The 17,482-nt window shown below is 34.6% G+C and overlaps 2 protein-coding genes across 2 annotated transcripts in view; both read right to left on the bottom strand.

Annotated features, from left to right (window-relative positions):
• LOC142615686 (cellulose synthase A catalytic subunit 3 [UDP-forming]-like) overlaps positions 1–16,662 on the bottom strand; it is a 40,976-nt gene extending 24,314 nt beyond the window's left edge. The window contains exon 1 of the mRNA XM_075788447.1: positions 16,485–16,662. Within this exon, the coding sequence (XP_075644562.1) occupies positions 16,485–16,508 (24 nt within the window). The 5' untranslated portion in view covers positions 16,509–16,662. The remainder of the gene's footprint in view (positions 1–16,484) is intronic.
• On the bottom strand, positions 9,123–15,969 carry LOC142615687 (cellulose synthase A catalytic subunit 3 [UDP-forming]-like). Its single transcript, XM_075788448.1, has 13 exons — positions 15,835–15,969; positions 15,280–15,500; positions 15,034–15,151; positions 14,732–14,939; positions 14,110–14,376; positions 13,619–13,964; positions 13,385–13,522; positions 12,861–12,986; positions 12,559–12,771; positions 12,095–12,359; positions 11,590–11,792; positions 10,587–10,937; positions 9,123–10,000 (listed from the first exon to the last, which is right to left on the bottom strand). The coding sequence occupies exons 2-13, from the start codon at positions 15,385–15,387 to the stop codon at positions 9,416–9,418; spliced, it is 2,928 nt and encodes a 975-aa protein (XP_075644563.1). The 5' UTR covers positions 15,388–15,500; positions 15,835–15,969; the 3' UTR covers positions 9,123–9,415.
• Positions 16,663–17,482: the final 820 nt, after the last annotated feature.

The raw sequence follows: 17,482 nt of genomic DNA, 5'->3' as shown, positions 1-17,482 counted from the left end.
GTTAAAGTTGTCACTGTGACAAATTTGGTATTTACAACAAGAAAAATCTGGATTAAATCAATTTTTGTGAATTAGGATGCTAGGAGTAGTTCTTATGAATTCTTATGTAATGGAAGTGGCCTCACAGCATGTAGATCAATATAAAAATAATTGTTTAATTTCTAAGTTGCATGAAATTCTGTCAAGACAAATTTGAGTATGTTGTCTTGTATGATTTTTAATAAATCATGGTTTTATGCTTTGACTTTGAAATTGATATGGTATATACTAGACATCCAGGGGAGTGGCTCTATAAAATTTTATGACATTTGGATGTGTATGGACAACCCATTTGTATTTTACAAATAAGGAATATGCTGCTGAAATGAACAGTGAACAGCATATGATACACCTAACTTTGAGGATTTAATTCTAAAGTTAGGGTGAATGTTTTGAGCTATAAATTAGTATGATCATATTTTGTTATGTTTGGATCATAGATAAATTTTATGCCTTGGTTTCTCTATGTTTTGGTACATAATGTGTTTGATGAATGTATCATGTGCTTTGGGGAACTTTTGTGTGATGGGAATTAAGATTTATCTTGAGTTTGAGAGTTTGGTTGTGTTAAGGACATATTTTATGTAGTTGGCTAATCCTTTGACAAAACGCACTTTACTTGTATTTGAATTGATCTAGGATGTGTTTATTACTTCAAAGAACATGTTGTTCAAGTTTAGTATTAAAGCCATGAAGATTAGACCAAGAAACAAGTGAAGAAAAGGTGTTTACTAAAGCGGGACACCTGTGGATAGCTGCTGGACACCTGCTCAACAGCTTCTCGACAGATAGCTATCTATCGAGATTTAATGAGGCTCGACAAATGCTATCTATCGAGGTTACGAATATCAGAATTTTTAAATCTGATTTTTGGGTCAGACTTTTGTATTTGTGTAGGGTTTCTTTTCTCACAACCCTAGACATATATAAGGCATATTTTAGAGGCCGTCACATAAGAGAATGCAAGGAGAACATATGCAAAAGGTGACCGAAGCCTTATTCTCTCTAAAAGAAGTTACTGTGTCTTTGTGCCTTAAGATTTTGTAACCAAGTGCTTTTTGATCTTCATTGTTGATGAAGTGAAGAACTTTGCAGCCAACATTCTTCTTTCTCAAGTTGGTGTGAGTCACGTATTGGGATTCATGCAAAGGAGTGAGTCATGTACTGGGATCCGTGCATCAAAAGGTGGCGTTCATATATTGAAAAGTTTAGAGGTTCTGAAGCAGTAGAAGGTTTTTGCTGTGAGTTCATCTACAGAGATTGTAGAGTCTAAGGACAAAGGTTTTGTACTAAATCTGAAACTTCTCTTTACTATAGTAGATTGCTTTTTGGGAAGGTTTCCCCCCAAGTTTTTTACTGTGAAACTGGTTGGTTTCATTGGTTTTCCTAAGTCATCATATCTTGTCTTATTTATTTTTCCACTGCACTTAGTTTTGACATGATATTGATGTTTGTTTGTTTTAACAAGTTTTATGCATAATAAATCTAATTAACAACTTGAGTTTAAAACTTGTTAATTCTATCAACCGGAGTCTAAATTTCTCAACAAGTGGTATTAGAGCGGGTACACTTTGATTGGATTAATTTCCTAAGTGTGATCCTTGACCCCCGTTGTCATGGATCGTGGACAATCTCTTTTGATTCGTCCTTTATTTGATGGAACTAATTATGCGTACTGGAAAGTTCGTATGAAAGTTTTTTTGCAGGCTCTAGGTGAACAGATATGGCAAGCTGTTAAAGTTGGTTGGATTAAACCAAAGGAATCGCCAGTGGATTGGGATGATGCAACAGTCATAGCGGCAAATTTCAATAGTAGGGCCTTGAATGCTTTATTTTGTAGGGTGACCAATGAGGAATTCAAGAAAATATCATCCACGGAAATTGTCAAGGAAGCATGGACCATTCTTGAGACCACCTATGAAGGTACCATGGCTGTGAAGACTGTGAAGCTTCAAAGACTTACTAGTAGTTTTGAAGAAATAAGGATGGAATATGATGAGACCTTTGATAATTTTTATGCTAAACTCAAGAATATCGTGAATTCTGCCTTCAACCTTGGAGAGTCTATAGCAGAATCCAAAATTGTTAGGAAAATCCTTAGGTCCTTACCTGAAAGATTCCATGCCAAGATCACTGCCATTGAAGAAGCAAAGGACATTGATCAAATTCCTTTGACTGAGCTTGTAGGGAACCTTCAAACCTATGAGATGGGATTAAGCTCAATGGGAAAAGGTGGAAAGAGTAAAAACTTGGCTCTTAAGGGTATAGAGGAATATATTGAGGACTTTGAAGATGAAGATGAGGGTGAGGAGGAGGATCTAACATTCATAATTGATGAGATTATCAAGCTTCTTTAGTTTAGGAAAAAGGATAAGGGCAAACCTCCTAGAAAATCTAAATCCTCTAGGAAGGGTAAAAATGAGAAGCCCCTAATCCAATGCCATGAGTGCAAGGGTTTTGGTCATATGAGGATAGACATGTGTCCCTTTCTGATCTGATTTGACAAGCTAAAAATGATGGTAGTGGACCCTAGATGTCATCTTAGTTGTGCTAAAACTTGACTAGTGGCTAGTCTAACCACTTTAGTTATTCAAGTGAACTTTAGTTGCTAAGATTTGTACATGAGCTGGGCTGTCTCAGCTGGGCCTGGGTTGAGCTTTTTTGGGCTTGTTCATCCCTACAAAATAAATAGTTTTGCCATGGGTAACATACATGGGCTTTTGTAGTTAGAGTTTCTTATGGAAAAAATAAGCATAGTTCCCATGAATTTTGTAGAAGAAATTGTTTTGAAATATGGGTAATATGTCATAGGTAATTCTATGTTTCCCATGAGTTAGGGAATTTAGTATATCAAAATATGTTTTGCCAAAGGATAGTTTTTGGCTTTGAGCATAATGTAATTCTTTTACCAAATAATATTTGGGCTTTGGTAGAATAATTGTTTGCCCAATAGTTTTGGGGGTTTCGATAAAATGCTGCCAAAGTACTATTAAGCCTTTTGTAAATAGTTGCCAAAATAATATTGTGCTTTTTATAAATAGTTGCCAAATAATATTGGGCTCTTTGTAGAAGTTGCCAAAATAATATTGGGCTTTTTTGTAAAAGCTGCCAAAATAATATTGGGTTTTTTGGAAAAAGTTGCCAAAATAATATTTGGGCTTTTGTAAATAGTTTGTGATTTTATAAAAATATTGCTATGTAGCAACGGACTTTAGGGATGCCATGTAGCAACTGGCTTTAGAGTTGCTGTGTAGCAACAGACTTTAGGGTGTCATGTAACAATGTGCTTTAGAGGCGCCATGTAGCAACGGGTTTTGTAAGAGATTTTTGTTGGGCTTTTTGGGTTTTGCCCACAAGGTAAATGAGTTTGGGCTTTTATAGAGATGACATAATTTTGTGGCCTAATTTTGGTAATGGTATGATAAGTATTTGTGTGGGCCTAAAATAATTTATGGGACTTGTATGGGAAGTATTTGTGGGAGCCCAAGTTGGGTAATAATATGTAGGAGATATTGGGTAATATTTTTGAAGGCCCAAGTTGAGTAATAACATGGGAAAATATTTGGGTAATATGTGGAAAGTATTTGGGTAGTATGTTGGAAATATTTGTGGGGGCCCAAAGTAGTTTATGGGCTTGTATGGGTATTTTAGTGAGTGGGCTAATGAGATTGGGGCTTGAAAATTTGTACCTCAACAATTCTCAACAAAAAAAAAAAAAAATACATAGATTCTTATTCTGTCCTAGTGCTAACATGTGAATATGTTGCAAAACCTATCCATACATGCCCCTCAAAGAGAGAAAATTATGGAAGAAAAAGATGATTGATGTGCACACTGTAAATTTAAAAATAAAAAATAAAAAAAACAGAGGTTCTTTGCATGATTTGCCCTATGAAACAAAGAAACAAAATTCTTGTGTTTGATTCTTTGCAGAGATTCTTTGCTGACACACTAACAAAACAAAAGTAAAAGTGAATATATGTTTATAGTTAAGTAATATGTTTGTATTAGAGTGTCCCATCTTGGTCTGTGTTGTGTTGTATTTGGTCAATTGGCGTATCTAGTTATACAGTTTAAAATCTATGAATTTAACTTATATGGAACTTGCATCCAATTTAAACAACACTAATGCTACTGAAGTTTCCACGGTTCTTATTCTGCACTCTTTTTCCCCTAAATATTCTATCAACCTTCTTCTCCACTCTTACTCCCCTCATAATTCTATCAACCATTTTCAATTCATGTGTGCCATACATTCTACAAACAACTATAAAGAACAACACTTGCAAATATTTATCCATTTGTTATCTCTTACAAGGTAAGTTACATCTCTTAAGTAGTTACTTTTCTTTTTTTAATATTCATGTTGATATGTTTTAGGGGCATGGCTAAGCATGAAAATCTTGTTTTTGTATTATGTGTTTTGCAACATGAACTAATTTGTATGGTATGTTTTAAATTATTTGTCCATGAATTCTTGCCTAAAATTTCATATAGCAAAATTATATTTCAAAATTGAAATAAATTTTCCTTAAAGAAATACTTACTTTGTTAGGCTATAATAAACATGTATGCTATAAGAAAACCCAAAAAAAAAGGCTAGTATATGCCCATAAATCAAATATCTAAGTTTTAGGTATAATAATAATAACAAAAATTGTATGATACTAGAAATATTTATCTATCATCGTATGAATGCATGAGAATACTATAATCTGTCTTGTTTTAGAAGAAGCAAAATGAAGAGCTACATAAAATAATTAACTAAACCCATAACAGATCCTTCTAAATGTTAATGCTATGTAAGTTACTTAAAAAAAAAAACAAAAAATAATTTTAACTACTATGATGGACAATCATAAATTATCAGTGAACCAATCCTCTTTAATAGAATTCACTCAGCTCTAGCTATTTAAATATTGAATATTTAATGGCCTAGGCTCCATTTCGAATATATCCTACATTAAATGCTACAATGAGTTAAATCATGCAACATCCATTACTTATATTAGTAGGAAATTGTCTATAAATCAAACTAAATTTACCATTTTTTTTTTTTTTACTGAGATAGCCTCTATGATATTAATGAATTGACAATAAAGTACTATTAAGATCTTGGTCAACCCTAAATTAAATAGAATATAAGAAATTAATCATAATCATACTCATACTCATAATTAGAATGGAATCAACCCTAATTATCATTTTCTTAAATTCATACACACAATATATAAAGTATAGTGTAAGTGAAGATGCATTTTCACAATATCTTTAATATATAAATACTGAGATTAAAAAATTAAAAAATTAAAATATCTAACGCTATATTTTTTACAAACCATCTATATAAAAAAAATTACAAACTAAGAAAATAATTTCCAATTAAATTAGGGAGCCGAGAAGCTTACCAAAATCGCGATACAAAGGGAAGGAATTTAGAAATTAAAGAGTGATACTTGCAAAAAGAAAGGAAGAAAAAAAAACACAATAAGATAATCATAAATATCTTCTAAAAAAAATATAATCTTAAATAAAAACAAAATAACAATAATAAAAATTAATATATAGTGACTACTACAGTTTTTTATGCTAAATATTAAATATAACTTACAATGCTTGTTGTTCATAATAAAATTGAAAGAAACTCAAATAAAGGATTTATGAAGCAAAATTTTTAGTAATAATAATAATAGTTTTAGCAAAAATAATCATACACAAAATAATTAGTATTAACTATAATATAACCATATATTTACAATATATTAGAGTATAATATTTAAAAAGCATATAATTAATTTTTATTTTCCAACCTATAACCACCCTAAAAAGTAAAGATTCAAGAAATTTAAAATACATTTTTATACCAACTAAACTTTAATAAAATCAAAAGAAACACAAATGTATGATTAGATTCAAGAAACTTAAAATACATTTTTATACCAACTAAACTTTAATAAAATCAAAAGAAACACAAATGTATGATTTATTGTACTAAATAAAAATAATAATAATATACATACATATCTTTATTATAAACCAACAAACATATCATGCAATATATTTTGTCCAAGTAATAGATGTAATAATTGATAATAACAAAGTAAAAATGATTATAAAAAGATCACAATAATACAATTTATTACTAGGCCTGTACACGATGCAATGCAGCCCGTTATGAAAGTGTTTTTAGTGCTTGACCGCACCTCACCAGTGGAGTAGTAAATCTGGTCTACACAAGGTGCGGTTCAAGATACTGTTTTGGTGCAGTTAGTTCGGTGAATTTCTCAATTTTCTCAGAATCCAAACACAGTATTTAACACTTCCAAACCACAACATAATCATTAGATAACCCAAATATTTTGCACCAAAAAAAAAAACATACATGAAAGAACACAAACAAAATACACACAAATTCACAATCTCTCTAAAAAAAATATACCATTTCAAATCACAAAAAAAAAAAAAAAAAAAAAAAAACCACCTAAACTAAACTAAACCTAAGTCATAAAAGATGAAACAAAACTATCAAAGGAAAATAGATGAACAAACCTGATAGGACAAGGGGGAGGGGAGAGGGTGAAACTCCAAGAACAATGGCATGGGTGATACTCCAAGAACAAAGCATCAAGTAGTAGAGTATGGTAATAGACTGACAGCAAGTGGCAGAGGCTAAAGAGGGAGGGGAGATAGAGGAGAGGCGAAGATGCTTGAGTAAGAAAGACTAACGAGAAAGAGAGGTAGGAAACTAATTGGGGGTGGGGCTATAAAATATTTAGGGTTTATAAAACGACAACATTACAAGTTTTTTTTTTTTTTTTAATCTAATACCAAAATGACATTGTTTTGGAACTAATATTAAAATTAATATCAGGCTCAAACAGCATCGTTTTGGTATTGTAGAGTTAAAATTTAAAAACCCTACATCTTATCTCAGTCTCTCTTGTGCCATTTCTCCTTCTTCCTCATCTTTCCTTCCTTACCTCTCTCAAACTCTCACCTTCTCTCTACTAAAAGTGTGAAACCTATAGTAACTACATATATAAATTATACAGCACACACACACACACACACACACCGATGCAATGCAGTTTCTCATCGGAGTGAAAAATGGTCGTCAATCACTGCACTGGCCGCCTTCGGTATACTCAGATCTTTGCCGACCACCTTTCCGAGCATCTACGGTGGAGCTTTGAATCAATCGGATTGGTTCGGCACTAGCCGGTTTCATCGATGCCGTCAAATCCTGAGCAGGCCTATTTATTACAATTTTGTGGTCATATAATAATAATTAACAATAAATAATTTTAAATAATTTCAAAATTAACAAAACACACACACACACACACATATATATATATATAAATTTAATTAGAGAGTTGAGATACTAACCACAATTGTGATACCAACTAAAAGAGTGAGAATTATAGAGTGATACTTGCATCAAAACACACACACACACACACACAATCAAATAATAATAAATTAACACAAAATAACAACAACACTGAAAAGTTTATATGAATCAGTTTGACCCTTAAAAAGAGTTCAAGATATTGTATTTATAATGATATCAACAAGATACTTGAGATTTGCTATACAAGGCAATATTTTGCAATGAGTGATAAATATTTGAATTTCAAAAAAGACCATTTGTATCCTAAGTTAAAGGCAACAATCTATGCTGAAGTTATGGACATCAATTAAAAGATATTTGAAAATAAAGTATTTCTAGCCTAAGTCATAGTTTTTTTTTTTTTTCTTTTTTTGATAAGCACCTAAGTCATAGGCTGATTATAGGTTATCAACTACAAAATAATCAAATTCATATATGGTGACTATTACAATTTATTATGGTAAATTTCAAATATAACTTAAAATGCTTGTAGTCCTAACCATAAAGAATTCATTAATCTAAAGTTTGAATAACAAAAACAACAATAACAATAATCATAATCATAATCATACTCATACAAACAATTTACTCTAATACAATAATACATAATATTCTACAATGTATTAGCTTCTAATATTTACAAAGCATATAGTTATACAATAATAATGAATCTGTTAATTTCTAGAGCTGTAAGTTAATAAAGCAAAGAAAAAAACTCACATTAACCCAAAACTTACAATCTTAAGCTGTGCACACTAGAGCAAAGCAAAAAAGTATAAAGCAATGAACAATCAGAAGTAAGTGAAACAAACCTCAAAAAAAAAAAAAAAAGTAAGTGAAACAATATCAGAAATGTTAACACTTTATGTGAGGAGATGCAAAAACTAATGCTGACTTTTATAACGATGAGGAGAAATAAAAAGACAAAAATAGAATCTATACATGACAAATTCTATGTGGTGTGATATCAATAGGTTTTACTGGGAATGAATAAGAATATATTATATGTACTTCTTTTTGCTTTTTGGAGAATAAGAATATGTGATTTGCTTTTACGTTGCAGGCAGACCTAACTGACTCCTCCAATAAATTTTAATTTTTTAAAATAATAGTCCCTGGATTTGAAGGCCATATGGTTTGAGTACTGTGAACACCTGGACTCATGAAATGGAACTAATAAACAATAATTGGACCTTGAATGAGGAAAGTCATGCACAAACATGTACTGAATTCCACATCGAGTGTTCATTCGGTAAATATTAATTATATTAACAATTATAAAGAGTCCTAATTGTAACTCACCCAATCCTAAATTGCGTCGAATGACCCAAAGGTAAATGTAGCATGCTACATATTGGCTCAAACATGTATGTGCCTTCAAGCAAGCAATCTGGGTATAGATTTTATTCAAACTTCTTGTCCATTGTTAACTCACTTATTTTAACCATGTAATAATATTATGTTTTACAGAGGCAAGTTGGAACTTGGAACTTGCCAATGAGTAATAACCTTTCCACAAAAGCATTCTCATTAGAGTTTGTCAATTCACCTTTTACTTGGTGTTGGAAGATTGTGCATAATAAAAAAGGAGCTGGGAACCCCTTTGTTTTGGCCTATAAATAACACTGCACATATCAAGGCTATGAAAATACTCCCAAGTATCAAACAAAAAGATACAGTGGGGAATGGGTTGCATATAAACTTGTGGAATATATAATGAATAATTAATTGGTTCCAGAAGCAGTGTCCAATTTTTTTAGAATATACCAAAATAATACATAAAAATCACTGCTGTAACAACAAAATAATTTTCTTTGCCACCTATCATCTACACAATGTAAACTTCACATAGACAAACAAGCTCAAAGACATAAAGTCAAAGCCAAAATATGAGACACTTTCATATCTCCTTACCTCTGAAACTGGGCAAGGACAATAACTTAAAAAAAGAATTTTGAGTCTTCAAGTTGTGTCATTTTCCCTCTAGCAGTTGATTCCACACTGCGTAACATCTGGACCGGTAACTCTAGTGGTAAATGGATCTACTCGCACCCATAGCAATGAGAAAATTGAAGCGAGGAGAATTGACCAGACGACAACAATGGTGGGTGTCCGGTTCTGGCGACCCATCAAACCTTTAAGGAAGGGATACAGATGGACAATCACCCAAAAGGCAAAGAAGAGCTTCCCAAAGAGAGGACCCCATGATTGGTAACCGCTGTTGATGGCATAGGAAATCCCCGCAACAACTCCAACCAAGTTTATGATAAGGAGAGTTGTTGGTGGAATGAGAAGGGTTGTCCACTTGAACAAGTACAATTCAGCGAAGTCTCCATCTTCATCTGATGCCTTGGATGTAACCGTGAAGTTGGTGTCAATACCAGCAAGTACTTTAAGCAAACCTTGGAAAACGGCAAAGAGATGGGCTGAAACACCACCAATAACCCAAAACTGCTCATTTCTCCACCACTCGTCAATTCCAACACCACTCCACCTCATCTCTAGGATACCAGTAGCAAAGATGGAAAGAAAGAGAGATATAAACCATATACTTGCAATGTTACTGATCTGCAAGTGGAATAAGGCAAAGCAAAAAAATTTAGCAGATACTAAAGACCGGCATTTTGAGACAATATTCATAATATATACAAACAGGAACACACTAAAAGTTTTTTTTTTTTCTTCTCTCATGGAGAAAGTTTCCCCCACGCACAAGAAACTACAGAACAGCTTTTATACTTCCATCTTTTATCTCTTTACACAACAAGAGAGGTGTGAATGGTGTTTCTACCGACTTTGCCTAGCTCATGAAAACAAAAACTAGCAAGAAGCATGCATTCCTTTCCATTATATACCGTGGTTCCTGTAAATCCTACTATTCATAATTAATGGATGCAATGCCAGGGTATTTATGAAATGTTAGTGCATTATGGTGAATTTTTATCTGTTCACCATTTCATATTTCGAAGCAAAATCACAAACAACTCCCCAAATAACAAAACACTGTAAGCTCTTCTAAGACGCAGGGATTGCATAGGGTGATGCTAGGGAAAAGATAATTATAAAAAATAAATAATAAAAAAGAGCCCTGTTGAGATAATAATGACAAGGACACCATTATTGTACAGAAAATGAGTTTGGTTATATAACAAACCTGTGGAATAATGAACTTGTTTGTAAGTAGACAGACAGCCGGCAAAGTACAATACATAAGAAGAGGAAGGGCAGTGATTGGATAGATGGTGGTGTTGATATATGCAAACCTCTCAAGCCACTTAAGCCTGCCATTATAACCGTACCAGATAGGGCAATGTCTACTGAGAAGAATTTCCACAGAACCTAAAGCCCATCGAAGCACTTGGTTCAAACGATCTGACAGATTAATAGGAGCAGACCCTTTAAAGGCTGGGCGCTTGGGCATGCAGTATATTGACCGCCAACCACGAGCATGCATCTTAAATCCTGTCAGAATATCTTCCGTAACAGAGCCATAAATCCATCCAATCTGCAGTTCAAGACACAAATAATGATTAGAGAAAATGAAATAAAACGGCAGTTTACAAAAATTATCAAAAACCCAATCCACCATGTGCAGAAATGGGAAGACTGCACACACATAAATGCAATCTATCAGCCACGATGTCTTGTTTGTCAATTAATAGATGGTTACTAGAGGATACCAATACCAGTGCAGAAATGCTGAGAAATTTTAAGGTAGGTAAGAGGGAGGATTGAAGGATGGAAGAAAAAGGTTTAGTGTAACAAACTTTTATCAGCTTTCAAATTTCATTTAAAAAGAAAAACCTGGTCCTGGTTGGGACTGCCTTAGTGGTGGATGTTTCTTATTAGCTGATATGATGTGGCAAGCAACAAGGAGTCCTTATAGATGCGGACAAATTCATTGTGTGTGGTGTGCACCTATCTTTAAACAAGTAAACTTGTACCTTACTCAAAGTTTAGGGAAGAAAATGCATACCAAATTTTAATTGCCAATAACTTGTAGTTGCCTATACTATAAAAACTAAGGGTCTTGTCTATTTTTCTCCTTTTAAATGTTGCAAATCTCTAAAGCCAGAGGCATATTCTGCTTAAAGGACATCTTGGTAAATCAAAAAACCAATAACAAAGTTACAGAAACAAATAACAAGAAATCATACCTCAGTTCCCCATTCTGATTTGTCCTCATAACCACAGCTAATGACATGAATAGCCTCTTTAAGAAGAGTTTCTGGTGTTGGAGATTGTGGAACACCACCATTCTCCATAAGTGTAGACGCAACAAAAACAGCAGACTGACCAAACCTTTTCTCCAGGCTCATTTGGGACATGAGTAGCGACTTTTCATCGTCAAATCCAGCACCTGAATTTAAAAAGAGTTAGAAAGGTTAAAATCAAATCTAAAAAAATTAAATGGGTTACAAGATGCCGTGGATATTCTACAAATATAGTTTCATGAATGACAAAGTTGATTTTAGATCTTGTTTATGAATTAAGGTTTATCACTCAATCAGAAGCAATCATTCTGTCCCTTTAAACAAGTGAATGAGGAATTTATTACATAGTCAATAAATTCAAGATGACATGGAAGGATTTTGACTGGTTTATAATTTATTTAAAAAAAAATACCCAAAAAAATAAAGAAATAATATTCAAACAATGTACCTTCCACACCCTCTTCTATATCCTCTAGACTGAAAATAGGCACAGTGGGGTCTACATTCTTACTAGATTTCTTCTTGTCTGAACCCTTTTTACTAGACTTTGAACCCTTCTTTCTTGACCCACCACAGAGCGAAGATAAAAATCCAGCTTTATTATGCTTAGGTTTGAGAGGTGGCTCATAACCATATAAAGCTGTTCTATTGAAGACGCATCCTGTACCCACATAAACAGGGCCTTGAATGCCATCCAGACCTCTCAAGTTGATCTGAAAATTAAGATGAAAAATATATTATCAAAAAGATGTTTAGCAAAAAGATAACAAATAATTTTAAACACATGTCAAATGTTTTTTCCAATCACAAGGACAATAAACACATCACACAAGTGAACACTCAATTAAAACCATTCAATAACATCAGATGGACAAAGAATCCATCGCTTAAATTGGAGGATGTAAGACTTACATCAAAGAAGACAGTATTTCTGTTGGCATATCGATCATTCCTATCAATACCATCAAACCTCTGTGGAAACTGAACGTAACAAACATGTTTTCCAAGGTTCGGATCCATTAGGAAACACATAGCTTCTCTCAAGGCCTTGCTGTTGTTTATGTAGTGATCACAATCAAGATTCAACAAGAAAGGTCCATTGGTAAGCACTGCTGATACTCGAACCTGAAAGAGAGTATTGAACACTAGAGGTAAAATAATGTAGACATAAAGAGAATGCAAAAACTCCGGAATTCATATTTTTAACTACTCACAAGTGCATTCATAGCACCAGCCTTCTTGTGATGTTGAAAACCTGGACGCTTTTCACGAGAAACATAAACTAAACGTGGAAGCTCGTTACCCTCGGCATCAAGCCCTCCACTTTGGCCCAAGAAAACCTGCACATAATGAAATAGACAAAATCTTACTAAGTAAATGATACTCTTGCAAGAGAGAAGATACACTTGACTCCACTTTACACCCTAATTGGAAAAAAGATGCATGGGGGGAAGAGAACGGTACTTCAAGGAAAAAATCTAAGCAGTTTGTTCTATGAACTTCAAGGAAAAGTTGTATCAAATAAGAAACACATTCAAACCATAACTGAATTCCAACAAGCAGTAGGTTGACAGTTTTAACCACAAGGGGTAGTACAATCAGCTAGGAACCACGCCTCATGAAGCAAAGGTCACTCGTTTGAACCTCCCCTCCCCACTCCCCTTGGGGCCAAAATTTACATATTAAAAACAAGTAACTTGCAATGTTCAGCTTTAAAGCAACATGAAGGAGAAGCTACCTGGATCATTCCTGGATGGTCTCTGGTGTTGTTTCCAGGCCATGGTGTACCATCTTGCATAATCCATCCTTCTTCAGGAATCTTCTGTGCCTTTGCAACAAGCCCGTTAATACGGACCTTAAATTCTTCATATTCTCTCTGCATAATGAGACAAAGTAGCATTAGAAGGATTAATCTATGTGTGGAAAATGGATTGGCAAGATTCATCAGAAATTCAGGATAGCAAACCCTTACCTTCATAGCTCTACGATCTTTGACAAATGATGGTTGAACCTTATCTTTCAAGTAGTCAATCTTCTGTGCAAAGTACCATTCTGGAGCCCGAGGCTCAATGCTATATTTCTTGGAGAAAGGAACCCATTTCCGTGCAAATTCAGATGTTTCAGCCAAAGCTTCAAATGTCAACATAGCAGCACCATCATCAGATACATAGCAAGAGACCTTGTCAACTGGGTAGTCGACCGAGAGAATAGATAGCACAGTATTAGCTGTCACAAGAGGAGGCTCCTTTAATGGATCGACAGTACTGACAAATATGTCAACTGCAGCTAATTGCGATGGTTCTCCCTCACGGTCATATCTGTAATGCATATTCCATTGGAATGAAAACTTTATATATAATATGAAAACATCAAATTGAAATGACACAGTTACTTGAGACACATTAATGCAGGCTTAATCACTAAGTACAATAAATGAATGTATACAGCAAAAGATATTCTCACCTCAGAGCAAGCCTGTCAAGATATGTTTCACGGTTTACAGGCAGCCACTTGGGGAACTGATCCAATATCCAGGATATTGCAAACCAAATCTCACAAATCACAGATATTAACCACAGAGCAAAGGCATTGGGCACAGGATTTGTTATTCGATAGTGCAAAAAAATGGAGAGAATAATGAGCCGCAGAACAATGACCATCCTATAAGGGTTTATCCTAGAAGATGGAATAGAAACCTTTCTTGAAAGAGGCTGCCGAGCTTCATCATTCCTGCAAAACAAAACCAGACATAGCATTAACCGCAGCCCTTTTCTATATTGGACTTAAGAAACAAGTGATAATAACAGAAATTAGACTTGGGAAAACCGACTCCATAGCTATAATTAGTTTACATTTAGAACTCTATTTGCAATTATTGCTAATACCCAAGGTTGTCCCCTAAAATGGAATTATCATCTTTTGAGATTTTAGAAGTTGTTCAATAGCAATAAAGCTGATGCAATCAACAAACCAAACCACAAAGTTTTGAACTAGCTACAAAGTACCAACAATTACAAAGAATAAAGCCTCAATAAAATTTGAAAGAGCACCCAACAGTCTGTATTTCAATCATGAGAGAACCTACAGTAAAGAGTCATCCACAAGCACATCAGTGCTGGCATCAATATCACGGTTATCACCAGCACCCCTTTCAGAATTGGCTTGGCCGGTGCTCATTGGAACAACATTCTTTTCCTGCTTCATCTTCCAGCCATCAACTCTTTCTTTCCAGGCTACATTTCCTAATCCTGGTGAACCAAATTCCCTTACCGGATCCACAACCCTAATATTAGCTGCATAAAAAGTGTAATCAAGAACCTCAAATCAATATCTGATAGCAACAACTAAACACAGGGTACATAGTACATGCAAAGGATAGAGACATACGCGATTGATTAACATCAGATGAATAAGGGAGAGGATGGATACGCTTCCCGCCACCACCAACTCCAGGAGATGCCAGAGAAAGACGCTCAGGTGATGCAGCAGACAATTCTCCAGAAACCTACCAATGGCTGGAAGATTAATTACACTTCAAATGCATCCCCCCCCCCCCCCCCCCCACAAATAAATGAGGGAGAGAGAGTGAGAGAAGAGAACAGCATATCATTAAGGTTATTGAATTTGAATTACCTCTGTTCCATTGGTGAGCAAAGGAATGTGGTTGTGAGAAACCTCTTTATCATAACTGGGAGCTCCTACATCCTCCCCCGGTCCATATGTCATATGCCAGCTCAACATGCGCTCTGCAATCTTTTGCTTTTGGTTTTGATCTTCCGAATTGTAATTGAAGTCACTGCCAACATCATCAGCATCAGCATCCTCTTCTCTATCACCGAGAATTGCAGGACTTCCTAAAATCAACAACATAAACAGCAACAATTAAACAGACAGAATTTAGTGATCAGAAGATATCCACTGATTTTCAAATATTGATAGTGTCACCAGCAATACTAATTAAGTTAATCTTTTTGCAAATGCATTTGCGTTTGAAGTTTCACTAAGTTCACAGAAAATTCCAAAGATTAGCAGTTGACACACCTAAACTAGTTGGGTGCTGTTAACTTTGCAGGGGTGGGGGTGATGGGATCATAATCTTTTACAATAACACAACTTTTTCAAACTCATGTTCTTTCCCATGTTTCCTAGTGTGTGGAAATTTTTTCAGTTATTTAATATCTAACTTACCTTTGTGTCTTTTGTATCGGGTTTTGCACTGAGGGCAAGACTGATTCCCATCCTTCCTCTCGTACTCATAGCATGGTCTGCAAACAGGAAATGCGCAAACATCGCAGGCAATGAATGGCTCACCATCTACAGTCTTCCCAACATTATCGCCACAGATCTGGCAGACTTGTCCACCCAGGGTCTTTGTGGGCTTTGCCTGAATTATCACATTAAGAGACATTCCAATCAAAAATTAAATACTGATCACATCAATTTGAATCAATCAACAGAATAATCTAAGCCAAACTAATGTACCCAACGTCTATAGCTAACAAAAATCAGAAGGACACTAAAAAGACACAGGCAGAGGTCAAATATCAGTCTCTAAACGAATCTTATGCCCCATCTGGTTGGTGAAAAAATGTAGAATAGAGAAATGAAGAAACTAAAGAAATTTTTACATTCTTCATTAAATGGATCATTACAATTCCACTCAACTGAGACTAGTGCAACTATGTTACTAAGTTGGTGGGCAAGAGCTTTCATAGTTTGAAAACCAAAACAACATCAGAATTTAATTTTCAACATGTGACCATCTCATTTCCTCAGTTATCTCATCAACAAAACAGAGCACAGATTGCAAATCAGAGCTAAAGTTCTCTGACACTCACCACAGTTTCTCCATCTGATTCCATTGGCACCAGCTTCTCTTTGCTCAGATGTGAACAATGGATCAAGCAGGTTCCTCAGTCTCAACAAGATCTAATGCATACCTCAGAGCTCAATGCTTCAAAAACACGTCTCTTTCTCAAATCAATGCCCAGATCTGCACAACTGTGAATCAGATTACCCTATTCAACAAGCATTCTCTACAGTCATCAATTGCTTATGTAATTACAAAAATTCCAAATCTTTATTCTCAGTTTGGTTGCTAAGAAAAATGTGGGAAATTTTTTTTACCATCTTTGAGCCTTCACAAGACTGTGACCTCAGGAAAAAAGTGTTTTTACTCAACAAACCTAGTACAGTCCACTATTTTCCTCGGTTTTCTCGGCAACCAAACAGTGTGTCTATCAGTAAAATCAACTAAATAAACAGTCATGTAGTCAACAATACAGTGTGTCTATCATGCCACATGTCCATAATCTATAGTAGGTGTCAATGTATGATGATGACACGTGGAAGATATATGGGTATGGGGGTTTAAAGATGACGATAATGATCATGCATGATGCACCACACGTAAGCCATGCAATGGATGAGGAATGAGCACGTACGTATTATGGTGTTTTTTTTATTACACGGTGGTGGTGTGTCAGGTACATACAGATACAGCTATATTATGTTTGAATTTTTGTTGATGATGAAGATAAGAAGGAGATGGGAATATTTTAGTTCTAGATGGGTCTTTTTCTTGTGTCTCTGTCATGGAACTGAAACTCTGGAAGTATGGATCTAACTTCTTCTATTCATAGTTCCCGGTACATATTTATGATGCTAGGACACTTTATTTGGGACGTTATACTCGTATCCTATTTATGTCATAATGGTGGTATTTTCTTATTACACAGTGGTGGTGTCAGATACATCCTGATACAGCTATATTATGTTTGAATTTTTGTTGATGATGAAGATAAGAAGGAGATGGGAATATTTTAGTTCTAGATGG

The sequence above is a fragment of the Castanea sativa genome, chromosome 11 (assembly GCF_040712315.1).
Source record: "Castanea sativa cultivar Marrone di Chiusa Pesio chromosome 11, ASM4071231v1".
Taxonomy (NCBI): Eukaryota; Viridiplantae; Streptophyta; class Magnoliopsida; order Fagales; family Fagaceae; genus Castanea; species Castanea sativa.
This window is presented reverse-complemented; position numbering and strand designations above follow the sequence as displayed.

Coding starts and splice junctions, on each gene's coding strand:
- LOC142615687 (XM_075788448.1), bottom strand. CDS start 15,387: ATGTTGAGCTGGCATATGACATATGGACCGGGGGAGGATGTAGGAGCT. Junction 14,940..15,033: donor ATCTGATGTTAATCAATCGC/GTATGTCTCTAT, acceptor CTTTTTATGCAG/CTAATATTAGGGTTGTGGAT. Junction 11,793..12,094: donor TATAGAAGAGGGTGTGGAAG/GTACATTGTTTG, acceptor TTTTAAATTCAG/GTGCTGGATTTGACGATGAA.